The sequence below is a fragment of the Bombina bombina genome, chromosome 6 (genome assembly GCF_027579735.1).
Source record: "Bombina bombina isolate aBomBom1 chromosome 6, aBomBom1.pri, whole genome shotgun sequence".
NCBI lineage: Eukaryota > Metazoa > Chordata > Amphibia > Anura > Bombinatoridae > Bombina > Bombina bombina.
The window spans coordinates 246,388,211-246,403,085 of NC_069504.1; the positions used below are offsets into that span (position 1 = coordinate 246,388,211).

The 14,875-nt window shown below is 37.6% G+C and overlaps 1 protein-coding gene across 1 annotated transcript in view; it reads right to left on the bottom strand.

Moving 5' to 3' along the window:
- TRHDE (thyrotropin releasing hormone degrading enzyme) overlaps positions 1-14,875 on the bottom strand; it is a 1,764,002-nt gene that overhangs the window by 913,744 nt on the left and 835,383 nt on the right. The window contains exon 4 of the mRNA XM_053716777.1: positions 255-409. Within this exon, the coding sequence (XP_053572752.1) occupies positions 255-409 (155 nt within the window). The remainder of the gene's footprint in view (positions 1-254; positions 410-14,875) is intronic.

Sequence of the window (14,875 nt, forward strand, 5' to 3'; positions counted from 1 at the left end):
ATCTTATGTGAATATAGCACAATAAATGCAGAAAATGGCAAAGGTGCACTAAGTAGAAATCAATCAATGATAGTACTAAAAGCACAGGTGTCCTCAGCTGTAAAGATCACAATAAAAGAATAGTTGTTGCTATAGATGTTATCTTTGAATAAAGGGCATGTTGTTTTAGTCCAGGGAGTGCATAAGGACAAGGACTATATACATATGAAGGAAGGTTACATATACTCTGTGCAGAAGAATTGAATGTCACCTACCTGATGGCAAATTTCATGTACAATGACCATTGTGACATCAAGCAAGTATGAAATTGAAGAGATGCTTGCATCAAGGAGTATTCGTTGTTCCACAAAGACACTTAAACCCCAGTTTTCCATTGCAGCATATGGATGCTTAGGCACAGCTAATAAATCTAAAACATACAAAAATATGATTTTAGGTTAATTAATTTGCTTTTAAATGCATTATTTTAGGCATTTTATGTATATATAGCCCCAAAGCACAAAATATCCTAACTGCTCTGTCCTGAATCCCACTGCACTTTAATGTCTAATGTTCCTCAATGAAATTAATCGTAATTTGTCCCTGGTCATTACCTATAATGGCTGACAAGAATCCACCCACCACAATAAACCTTAACCACAACTTCCCTTCTCAGTTATAACCTATAATGGTGGCCCAGTAGGACGTCTGGTGAAGCAATGGTTTAAATTAGAGCTGTTAATGCTGGTTTTTGTTGGGAGGTCAGGTTAGTGTGGAAAGTGTATTTTACAAAAAGGAATATGCTCAGCATAGGGTATTTTTTTGATAGGGGAGGCACAGTTTTCACTGGAGGGTTTGATGATGAGTGAAAGGTTACAATAATCACTTGTTAGGTATTACCCATACATATAAGAAAAAGCAAGTATGATCAAATAACTAAAATCACTAAAAATTGAGCTATTATGAAAGATCTGGTGTTCCTTTCCCCCCAAAAATATAACAACTCAATTTTACCAACCTGTAGAGGATCTAAACCAGAAAATCTAATCTGGGTTTCCATGGTTAAACAGCTATAATGGTTTAAAGCATGCTGCCACTGGACTATAGAGCAATATTCTCTGGAGTGATTAATCACATTTAAACATCTCGCAGTCTGATGGAATAATCTAAGTGTGGTAGATGCCAGGAGAATTCTACCTACCCGAATGCATAGCACCTTGTGGTGTAGGAGAGATAATGGTCTGGGGCTGTTTTTCAGGGATTGGGCTAGGTCTTTATATCCAGTGACGGGTTACCTTAATGCTGTAGGATGACTATTTAGACAATTAGGAGATTCCAACTTTGTGGCAACAGTTTGGGGATGGTCGTTTCCTGAACCAGCATTATTTTGTACAAAGCAAGGTCCATGAATACATGGTTTAATAAGTTTGATGTGGAGGAACTTGATTAGCATGAGCAGAGCCCTGACCTCAACCTCATTGATCATTGTAAACAGAAAATGGTCCTGTACAATAAAGATATGGATCAATTGGGGGCGCGGGCTTTTTTCATTATAAAAATACTAAAAAAAAGTTGCAACTGTGATAAACACACAAAATATAAAAAAAAAAGTATCTTATAAAAATTGTTACACCTTACATTACTTGAGGTGAGGCTCCCAGTTATGAATCAATCTTTAATCTGTAATAGTCTGTATACTTAATTCTTTGTTGTATGAGTCATAATTTCATTTTGCACAGTGTAAAGAACAAGAACTTGACTATATTTATAATTAATCTCTAGACTTTTAATTACTTCTATTCACAGTGTCTGCAATGAGGACAATATTAATTATATTAACATTAATAATAATAACATAACTAAATTATCTGTGGTTAAGAAAACTTATTAAAGCATTAAATAGGTTGTAGATAAAATGTTAATCATAAAACATCAGAGATTTAGGGCCCAATTATCTAAAGCTCTCTGAGATTGAGAGATGTTCTTAATTCGCTAAAGGCAGTTTTGAGAATGATGCGTCCTGCAAAAGGGTGCTCCCTGCTTTTAAGTGTGTGAAGATAATGAATACATTGCAATAGGACTCACAAAAAATATACGGCTAGATCATGAGTTTTGTCGGTAAGGCTGTGCGTTGCTAACGCTTCTTTTTTTCTTACCGCTCCCTTTAAACAATGCTGGTATTACGAGTTTCCTGCAAGCTGGCGTTAGCCTCAGAAAAGTGAGCGTTGAGCAAAATTTAGCTCCACATCTTACCTCGATACCAGCGTTGCTTATGGTAGCGGTAAGCTGGCAAAACTTGCTTGTGCACGATTTCCCCATAGGAAACAATGGGGCTGAGCTGGGTGAAAAAAAACCTAACACCTGCAAAAAAGCAGTGTTCAGCTCCTAACGCAGCCCCATTGTTTCCTATGGGGAAAGAAAATTTACGTCTGCACCTTACACCCTAACATGAACCCCGAGTCTAAACACCCCTAATATTACACTTATTAACCCCTAATCTGCCGCCCCCGCTATTGCTGACACCTACATTATATTATTCACCCCTAATCTGCCGCTCCGGACACCGCCGCCACCTACATTATACTTATAAACCCCTAATCTGCTGCCCCCAACATCGCCGACACCTACATTATAGTTATTAACCCCTATTCTGCTCCCCCAATGTCGCCGCAACTATATTAAAATTATGAACCCCTAATCTGCCGCCGCCACTATAATAAAGTTATTAAGCCCTAAACCTAAGTCTAACCCTAACCTTACCCCCCTCTAACTTAAATATAATTTAAATTAAACAAAATTAATTTAACATAATTAAATAAATTAATCCTATTTAAAACTAAATACTTACCGATAAAATAAACCCTAAGCTAGCTACAATATAACTAATAATTACATTTGTATCTAGCTTAGGGTTTATTTTTATTTTACAGGCAACTTTGTATTTATTTTAACTAGGTACAATAGTTATTAAATAGTTATTAACTATTTAATAACTACCTAGTTAAAATAAGTACAAATTTACCTGTAAAATAAATCCTAACCTAAGTTACAATTACACCTAACACTACACTATCATTAAACTAATTACCTAAACTACCTACAATTAATTACAATTACATGAAATAAACTAAATTACGGAACCCCCCCCACTAAATTACAGAAAATAAAATAAGAATTACAAGAATTTTAAACTAATTACACCTAATCTAAGCCCCCTAATAAAATAAAAAAGCCCCCCAAAATAAAAAAAAATTCCCTACCCTATACTAAATTACAAATAACCCTTAAAAGGGCCTTTTGTGGGGCATTGCCCTAAAGTAATCAGCTCTTTTACCTGTAAAAAAAAAATACAATACCCCCCCAACATTACAACCCACCACCCACACATGCCTATTCTAAAACCCACCCAACCCCCCTTAAAAAAACCTAACACTAACCCCCTGAAGATCACCCTACTTTGAGCCATCTTCACCCAGCCTGGCACAAGTGGTCCTCCAGAGGGTCCGAAGTCTTCATCTGATCGAGGCAGAAGAGGTCCTCCAGATGACAGAAGGCTTCATCCAGACGGCATCTTCTATCTTCATCCTTCCGGAGCGGAGTGGGTCCATCTTCAATTCAGCTGATGCGGAGCATCCTCTTCAAATGAAGTCCTAACGAAGAATGAAGGTTCCTTTAAATGACGTCATCCAAGATGGCGTCCCTTGAATTCCAATTGGCTGATAGAATCCTATCAACCAATCGGAATTAAGGTAGGACAAATCCTATTGGCTGATGCTATCAGCCAATCAGATTGAAGTTCAATCCGATTGGCTGATCCAATCAGCCAATAGGATTGACTTTGCATTCTATTGGCTGATTGGAACAGCCAATAGAATGCACTTCAATCTGATTGGCTGATAGCATCAGCCAATAGGATTTTTCCTACCTTAATTCCGATTGGCTGATAGGATTCTATCAGCCAATTGGAATTTAAGGGATGCCATCTTGGATGACGTCATTTAAAGGAACCTTCATTCTTCGTTAGAACTTCGTTTGAAGAGGATGCTCCACGTCGGCTGGATTGAAGATGGAACCGCTCTGCTCCGGAAGGATGAAGATAGAAGATACCGCCTGGATGTAGCCTTCTGCCGTCTGGAGGACCTCTTCTGCCCCTATCAGATCAAGACTTCGGACCCTAAGGAGGACCACTTGTGCCCGGCTGGGTGAAGACGGCTCAAGGTAGGGTGATCTTCAGGGGGTTAGTGTTAGTTTTTTTAAGGGGGGATTGGGTGGGTTTTAGAGTAGGGGTGTGTGGGTGGTGTGTTGTAATGTTGGGGGTATTGTATTTCATTTTTACAGGTAAAAGAGCTGATTACTTTGGGGCAATGCCCCACAAAAGGCCCTTTTAAGGGCTATTTGTAATTTAGTATAGGGTAGGGTAGGGATTTTTTTTTATTTTGGGGGGATTTTTTTATTTTATTAGGGGGCTTAGATTAGGTGTAATTAGTTTAAAATTCTTGTAATTCTTTTTTTAATTTCTGTAATTTAGTGGGGTTTTTTCTCGTAATTTAGTTTATTTCATTTAATTGTAATTAATTGTAGGTAGTTTAGGTAATTAGTTTAATGATAGTGTAGTGTTAGGTGTTATATCTTTTTTAGTGTTTAGTGTTATATCTTTTTTGTTCATTAATAGCATATCTCTATCATTTAATTCAACAGCGGTCATTGCTTTTAGTACATCAGATACTTTATAGCATTTAGAAATAAATTTATCTTTTAAAACACCAGCTTCCTCCTTATAATTATTTAATTTAGAACAATTTCTTCTGATCCTAGTGAACTGGCTCTTAGGAATATTTTGTATCCATTTTTTATAGTGTCCACTTTTTGCGTGTAACAAACCATTACTATCAGCATCTTTTCTGTAATTTCTAGTAAGGATTTCATTATTTTCTATAAAGATGCGTAAGTCAAGGAATTCAATACATTGAGTTTGGATATAACAAACTAATTTGACATTACACCCATTGGAGTTCAAATATTCTATAAATCTTTCTGCTTCAATTGCAAAACTATCTCAAATCATGAACACGTCATCAATGAAGCGTTTGTAGAAAATTAAATGGATTTTATACTCATTATTATCATTCCAAATTAAATTCTCTTCAAACAACCCCATGAAAAGATTTGCGTACGATGGGGCAAATTTCATCCCCATCGCCGTACCGCATTTTTAGTGGCAAATCTTCTTTACAAATAAAAAATAATTGTGTTCAAGCACATATCTAATACATTTTTCAATGGATAGTATCTGTTCATTAGGAAATGTACCCTTCATTCGTAAAAAGTGCTTACACGCCTCAAAACCTAAATCATGGGGAATTATAGTATAAAGGGATGTAACGTCACAGGTAATTAGATACATTCCTTCCTTCCAGCACACATTTTTTAATTTGTGCATTAAATGTATACTATCTCTAAGGTGAGACCTTAATTCTAAATCAAGAGGGTTAAGAAAATCTAGAAAACTAGAGAAATTTGCGGTATATACTTGCATATAACATGTATAAAAGGTAATCGTATATGGACATAAAACACCAAGGGGTATTTATCTTTCCCATTCGTGCACTAGCTCCACTGGAAGTAATTTTTTTGCCTGCGTCAGGTTGCATGCATATAACAGGTTCCAAGTAAAAAGTTTTTGTGAGAGTGCTTACTAAGCGTGCACAAATAGCTGAACTTAGAATATTGTAACCATGTTATCGTATTCCCCCATAGACTCACTGGCAAACCTGATCGTATTTTCTCAAGTGTACTGACTCGACATGAAATATTAATATTTTACATTTCAATGTTCATTACATAGCTGAAAATGTTCTATTCTATTTATTCCTAAATATATATCAATTTGGGTAATATATATATATATATATATATATATATATATATATATATATATATATACATACAATCAAAAAGGTATTGGCGCACATCCATTTTTTTTCAAAAGCACAACATATTTTTTTGAACTGCTGCAAAAATTTGCCTGCAAACAACATCAAGGAACAACTATTCTTTTTAAATAAAATTGGGATCTTACTCACACAATATGGCCATATTTTGCTAAGCCAGTCACCACTTACAAGGTGCCCCAACTTAGACTGGTCCTAACACTACAGTCCTTTGCCTCAGAGGGCTGAATCATTCCTGCTTTTACTCTTCATAATAGAATGAGACTCCCTGGCTTAATATTCACAACTCTATTACACTGTCATGAGCACACCTGAACTTGGGTTGGGTGCTTTAACCAATGGGAGATGGTCAGTCTCCCTGATTATGTTTTAATACAAATGAAAAATTTGGTTTAGCAAACCTTACAAAAAGTTTATATACACGTCTTTGGGAGTGCTGCCAATATGACCCAGTAATTACACAAACAAAAAGGTATTGGCACACATCCATTTTCAAAAGCACAACATATTTTTTGAGCTGCTGATAAATAATTGCCTGCAAACAACATCAAGGAACAACTATTCTTTTTAAATAAAATTGGGATCTTAGTCACACAATATGGACATATTTTGCTTAGCCAGTCACCACTTACAAGGTGCCCCAATATAGACTGGTCCTAACACTACAGTCCTTTGCCTCAGAGGGCTGAATCACTCCTGCTTTTACTCTTCATATGGCCATATTGCAGCAGTTAAAAAAATATGTTGTGCTTTTGAAAATGGATGTGCGCCAATACCATTTTGTTTGTGTAATTACTGGGTCATATTGGTAGCACTCCCAAAGATGTGTATATACACTTTTTGTAAGGTGTGCTAAACCAAATTTTTCATTTATATTAAAACATAATCAGGGAGACTGACCATCTCCCATTGGTTAAAGCACCCCACCCAAGCTCAGGTGTGCTCATGACAGTGTAATAGAGTTGTGAATATTAAGCCAGGGAGTCTCATTCTATTATAAAAAAGTAAAAGCAGGAATGATTCAGCCCTCTGAGGCAAAGGACTGTAGTGTTAGGACCAGTCTATATTGGGGCACCTTGTAATTGGTGACTGGCTAAGCAAAATATGGCCATATTGTGTGACTAAGATCCCAATTTTGTTTAAAAAGAATAGTTGTTCCTTGATGTTGTTTGCAGGCAATTTTTTGCAGCAGTTCAAAAAATATGTTGTGCTTTTGAAAATGGATGTGCGCCAATACCTTTTTGTTTGTGTAATTACTGGGTCATATTGGCAGCACTCCCAAAGATGTGTATATAATCTTTTTGTAAGGTGTGCTAAACCAAATTTATATATATATATATATATATATATATATATATATATATATATATATATATATATATATATATAAGAATTTATATTTATAAATACTTAGAACATATTCCTTTTTGTGAAGAACATTGGAGTGTTAAATATTTACTTTAAATACATAGTTAAACACTTTATTAAATATGAATATTGCATAAATATGGTTTTACATGTTTTCAGCTACTTGACTGCAAATGGCTCAGATGCACACACACACACTAAGGGGTATTTATCTTTCCCATTCGTGCACTAGCTCCACTAGAAGTAAGTTTTTTGCGTGCGCCAGGTTGCATGCGTATAATAGGTTCCAAGTAAAAAGGTTTTGCAAGAGTGCTAACTAAGCTTGCACAAATAGCTGAACTTAGAATATCGTGACCATGTTATTGTATTCCCCCATAGACTCGCGGGCAAACCTGATCGTATTTTCTCAAGTGTGCTGACTCGACATGAAATATTAATATTTTACTTTTCATTGTTCTTCACATAGCTGAAAATTTTCTATTTATTCCAATATATATATATATATATATATATATATATATATATATATATATATATATATATATTTGGGTAAAATATATATCTTTACATACATACATATATATATATATATATATACAGGGAGTGCAGAATTATTAGGCAAATGAGTATTTTGACCACATCATCCTCTTTATGCATGTTGTCTTACTCCAAGCTGTATAGGCTCGAAAGCCTACTACCAATTAAGCATATTAGGTGATGTGCATCTCTGTAATGAGAAGGGGTGTGGTCTAATGACATCAACACCCTATATCAGGTGTGCATAATTATTAGGCAACTTCCTTTCCTTTGGCAAAATGGGTCAAAAGAAGGACTTGACAGGCTCAGAAAAGTCAAAAATAGTGAGATATCTTGCAGAGGGATGCAGCACTCTTAAAATTGCAAAGCTTCTGAAGCGTGATCATCGAACAATCAAGCGTTTCATTCAAAATAGTCAACAGGGTCGCAAGAAGCGTGTGGAAAAACCAAGGCGCAAAATAACTGCCCATGAACTGAGAAAAGTCAAGCGTGCAGCTGCCAAGATGCCACTTGCCACCAGTTTGGCCATATTTCAGAGCTGCAACATCACTGGAGTGCCCAAAAGCACAAGGTGTGCAATACTCAGAGACATGGCCAAGGTAAGAAAGGCTGAAAGACGACCACCACTGAACAAGACACACAAGCTGAAACGTCAAGACTGGGCCAAGAAATATCTCAAGACTGATTTTTCTAAGGTTTTATGGACTGATGAAATGAGAGTGAGTCTTGATGGGCCAGATGGATGGGCCCGTGGCTGGATTGGTAAAGGGCAGAGAGCTCCAGTCCGACTCAGACGCCAGCAAGGTGGAGTTGGAGTACTGGTTTGGGCTGGTATCATCAAAGATGAGCTTGTGGGGCCTTTTCGGGTTGAGGATGGAGTCAAGCTCAACTCCCAGTCCTACTGCCAGTTTCTGGAAGACACCTTCTTCAAGCAGTGGTACAGGAAGAAGTCTGCATCCTTCAAGAAAAACATGATTTTCATGCAGGACAATGCTCCATCACACGCGTCCAAGTACTCCACAGCATGGCTGGCAAGAAAGGGTATAAAAGAAGAAAATCTAATGACATGGCCTCCTTGTTCACCTGATCTGAACCCTATTGAGAACCTGTGGTCCATCATCAAATGTGAGATTTACAAGGAGGGAAAACCATACACCTCTCTGAACAGTGTCTGGGAGGCTGTGGTTGCTGCTGCACGCAATGTTGATGGTGAACAGATCAAAACACTGACAGAATCCATGGATGGCAGGCTTTTGAGTGTCCTTGCAAAGAAAGGTGGCTATATTGGTCACTGATTTGTTTTTGTTTTGTTTTTTAATGTCAGAAATGTATATTTGTGAATGTTGAGATGTTATATTGGTTTCACTGGTAAAAATAAATAATTGAAATGGGTATATATTTGTTTTTTGTTAAGTTGCCTAATAATTATGCACAGTAATAGTCACCTGCACACACAGATATCCCCCTAAAATAGCTATAACTAAAAACAAAATAAAAAACTACTTCCAAAACTATTCAGCTTTGATATTAATGAGTTTTTTGGGTTCATTGAGAACATGGTTGTTGTTCAATAATAAAATTAATCCTCAAAAATACAACTTGCCTAATAATTCTGCACTCCCTGTATGGTTTTACATGTTTACAGCTACTTGACTGCAAATGGCTCAAATGCACACACACACACACACACACACACACACACACATATATATATATATATATATATATATATATTGCAGATGATGTAGCAGCACTCCAGCTTCTAAGTAGCTTTGTTAAGCTCACCTTGCCCCGGGTGCACTTCAAAAAGTACATACAGACAGCATCAAAGGAAGTCACTCACAGGGTCTTGCATAAAATACACCAAGTATTTATTTTGACTTTTCGGGTGTCACCCCTTTTTCAAAAACAGCATAATAACCAACAGTATACTCACCCCCTATAATACCCCTGCACAGCAAACAATTAGTGCAGCATTCACCCCGGCACCCGGAAGTCAACCGGCATCACAAGAAGCTGCCATCCACCTAGCCTCAAGAAGGCACTCCCAATGTCCCAATTCAAGAGGGTGGCCAGAAACAACTCTACAGGGGGACTCAGGGAACTTCAACTGACTGATATGATGACAAAATTCAGACAGAGGGGCTATAATCATACAATTCTGTTAAATAGCAAGGAAGCTGTGGTGGGTACATCACAAAAAGATCTTCTATATGGCTCCAGGAATAGAACACTGGAAGATAGACTCACATTCACCACCACTTACACCAAGGGTAAAGTGGGGATTACGGATACCCTGAAGAACAATTGGGGACTGTTAACTTTCTGATAGTGATCTACCCTTTAAATCAATGCCGCCACCCAGAATTAGGTACTGTAGAGCAACCTCTCTGAGAGATCATCAATTAAAATGGACCCCAGGGGATGTTATAGCAGTGATACCTGGCTTAAAACCAAAACAGGATGTTTTCGGTGTCTGGGATGCACTACCTGTGGGTGCCTGACAACTGGCAGTTTCTTCAGTCATCCATACTCCACAAAAAAAATTAAAATCAAAATTAAAATCAGACATAGAGTACATAGTTTACCTTCTACACTGTTTGTGTGGAATGTTTTATGTAGGGAAAACGGTGGATGACCTGAGGACCAGAATGGCCAACCACCGGTCTGCAATACGTGCAGCATTTGATAAAGGTACGTCTGATCAGCCGGTGGCTCGGCACTTTGCTGAGGCTGGGCATAGAGTGACTGATCTCAAGTACCTCATTATTGATCACATACCCCCACTGGCTAGGGGGGTGATAGGGCCAAAATTCTCTTGCAAAGAGAATCAAGATGGATTTTCAACCTAGGGACTATGACCCCCGGGGTCTGAATGTCCACCTCAATTGGCACTGTTGTCTCTAAAGGAATATATTTATCCTATGGCCCTGTGCTACATGCTATTGACCAGCTCTTTCCTATTATATTCTTATGGACTTTAATTATGCTCTTAAACCTGTGTATTCTTGATCATGTGTGGATATCTGGTTAAAATTTAACACATAAGATGGTCATGTGGTGTTTATATTTCTGCAGGCTATATGTATTGCCACGTTGCCTTCTACTATGATTTCCCCCTCAATGATAGTCCTTGCTATGTTGTTATAGTTTGGGATGATGTCCTGATTTATCTGCTTGGACTTTAACTATGCACTGATTCCGGAGGTGTTTTTGCTCATGTACTGTTATCTAATGTAATATTCTAGTACATACCCCCCTTAATGATATTGCTTGCTATGTTGTTAGAGTTTGGGATGGTGTCCTGTTTTAGCTGGATGGACTCTAACTATGCACTTATTCCGGAGGTGTTTTTGCTCATGTACTGTTATTTAATGTAATAATGTATTACATAAGATGTGTATATTGCTTTAGGCTATATGTATTACCCTATTTGCCTACAACCATTATGTAGCAAGCTGCACCTTAATGATTATGCTGACCTGATGTTATGCCGGTTACGGTCAATACTAAGATTATCTAGTCCACTCGTTTGATGATTTTACATAAGTATCCGCTCATTTATTACGGCTCCCTGCAGTTCCCTCTGTATGCCTCTAGCATCTGTATTACAGCCTGATCGTGTAATGTATTGCTCCTGTCACTATGTTTACGCATGTTTTTAACATTGACACTCGACACTCACAGCTGAGCGTCCGGTTGCTATGCCGACACGCGTGACATTGCGTCACGTGACGCCGGTTGACTTCCGGGTGCCGGGGTGAATGCCGCACTAATTGTTTGCTGTGCAGGGGTATTAAAGGGGGTGAGTATACTGTTGGTTATTATGCTGAAAAAGGGATGACACCCGAAACGTCAAAATAAATACTTGGTGTATGTTATGCAAGACCCTGTGAGTGACTTCTTTTGATGCTTTATATATATATATGTGTGTGTGTGTGTGTGTGTTTATATGTGTATTTATGTCTGTAAATATAAATATATATATATATATATATATATATATACATATATATATATATATACACACATAAATACATATGTACCCACATCTATCACATCTATACATATGTACATACATATACATATTTAGACATGTAGAGTTCAAGAAAGTCAGAGCAAGCTAAATGTAGTGTATGCCTCTTTTTTTAAAAGTGATATGAAGGAAATACATAAAACAATGTAGCATGCAACCAGGTGTACTCCATGACAAGTTGCACCATTAGGCCACATTATACCAATATAAGGAGACAACTTTAAAACATTGTGCAATGATTCATCAGGGATGATTGACAAGCCCTACTCTTGCATAATTGGTAGCATGAGAGCATAAGGCAGGGCTACACAAGCAAATGCTTGTGTAATGTTAAAGGGACATGAAACCTTTTAGAGGTCTTTTTCAGGCCACATACCATATATCACTGATCAGTGTTCTTCACAGTGTTCTGTACTTCACCTGGATCTGAGTGTTTCAACTATACAAGATCTTGGAGAATAGAAATCAGACACAGACACCAAGTACAGTCTAAAATCTGTTCTGTTTATTATTAGCCATGCTGGGCTTATAAAGGAAATGGTTACAATATACAAGGTTATACAGTGACATTATATCCTGACTATTCACATATAACCAAAAAGTAGGAAAGTAGAACACCAAGAAAGAGTAAAACTAAGATAAAAGTGAATCCAGGCGTTCAGACAAGGACATAGTCTCAAGATAAGGTTATTTTGCAAATATCACACATAAGCATATTTCTATTAGCATAACATGCTGAAATAATTAAATGGAGTAATAAAGGCAAAATGGAGTTGGTTTGTTTATATATTCTTACAAAACCCAACATTTTTATTTTGTGATTCAGATAGAGCATACCATTTTATACAACTTTCCATTTTTTTCTATTTTCTATGATCAATTTTGCTTCATTCTTTTCATATTCTTTGATGAAAGAGCAGCAATTCACTACTGTGAGCTAGCAATGTCAGACCAGGAGCTATTGTTACTTAAATAAATTCCACCACCAACCTACAACCATAAAATACTTATGTATCTACCTCACACCTCACCTAGACAAAATAAGATCCTTAAATTATGACCCCCTTAAATCACATATATATCTCTATTTATCAAGCTGTCAACTGCAAATACGCTGAAATTCCGCAGCGTATTTGTGGCAAGCCTGATTCGCCTTAGTTATCAAACCCTACAGACCGGCAAAAGTAGAATATAGTGACGTAACATACGATCCAGCGGACTCAGTCCGACACAGATCGATGCTTACGTCACTACAGATGTTCCGAACACAAGTTCGGCACAATCTAATTACTTTTGGTAGTTATCAAAAAACTAGCAGGTACGCTCGCCACTATTCCGGCCCAGCGTACCTGCTTTTCAATTTGCCGCCCTGGAGGTGACGGATGCCATAGGAATCAATGGGAGTCTGAGAGCAGCGAAAGCTCATGTTTGCTGCTGCCCAATATCCCATTGAGTCCTATGGTAGTTTCTACACCTAACACCCTAACATGTACCCCGAGTCTAAACACCCCTAATCTGCCCCCCTACACGCTGCAACAAAATAAAGTGTTTAACCCCTAAACCATCGCTCCCGGAGCCCGTCATCACCTACATTATATTTATTAACCCCTATTAACCCCTAATCTGCCCCCCCTATACCGCTGCAACTCTAATAAATGTATTAACCCCTAAACCGCCGCTCCTGGACCCCGCCGCCACCTACATTAAATTTATTAACCCCTAAACCTAAGTCTAACCATAACCCTAACACCCCCTAACTTAAAGATAATTTAAATAAATCTAAATAAATATTCCTAGCATTAAATAAATTATTCCTATTTAAAATGAAATACTTACCTATAAAATAAACCCTAAGATAGCTACAATATAACTAATAGTTGCATTGTAGCTATCTTAGAGTTTATATTTATTGTACAGGCAAGTTTGTATTTATTTTAAGTAGGTAGAATAGTTATTAAATAGTTATTAACTATTTAATAACTACCTAGTTAAAATAAAGCCAAAAGTACCTGTAAAATAAATCCTAACCTAAGTTACAATTAAACCTAACACTACACTATCATTAAATTAATTACCTAAATTAAAATAAATTAATTACAATTAAATAAAATTAACTAAAGTACAAAAAACACACTAAATTACAGAAAATAATAAAATAATTACAAGTTTTTTAAACTAATTACACCTAATCTAATCCCCCTAATAAAATAAAAAAGTCCCCCAAAATAATAAAAATCCCTACCCTATACTAAATTACAATTAGCCCTTAAAAGGGCCTTTTGCAGGGCATTGTCCCAAAGTAATCAGCCCTATTACCTGTAAAAAAAAAATACAATCCCCCCCCAACATTACAACCCACCCAATCCCCCCTTAATAAAACCTAACACTACCCCCTTGAAGATCACCCTACCTTGAGAAGTCTTCACCCAGCCGGGCACAAGTGGTCCTCCAGAAGGGCAGAAGTCTTCATCCGATCCGGGCAGAAGAGGACCTCCAGATGGGCAGAAGTCTTCAGGCGGCATCTTCTATCTTCATCCATCCGGCGAGGAGGGGCTCCATCTTGAAGACATCCGACGTGGAGCATCCATCCAGACCGATGACTACCCGACGAATGAATATTCCTTTAAATGAGCCAATAGGATTTTTCCTACCTTAATTCTGATTGGCTGATAGAATTCTATCAGCTAATCGGAATTCAGGGGACGCCATCTTAGATGACGTCATTTAAAGGAATATTCATTCGTCGGGTAGTCGTCGGTCTGGATGGATGCTTCACGTCGGATGTCTTCAAGATGGAGCCGCTCCATCCCAGATGGATGAAGATAGAAGATGCCGTCTGGATGAAGACTTCTGCCCGTCTGGAGGTCCTCTTCTGCCTGGATCGGATGAAGAGTTCTGCCCCTCTGGAGGACCACATGTGCCAGGCTGGGTGAAGATGCCTCAAAGTAGGGTGATCTTCAAGCGGGTAGTGTTAGGTTTTATTAAGGGGGATTGGGTGGGTTTT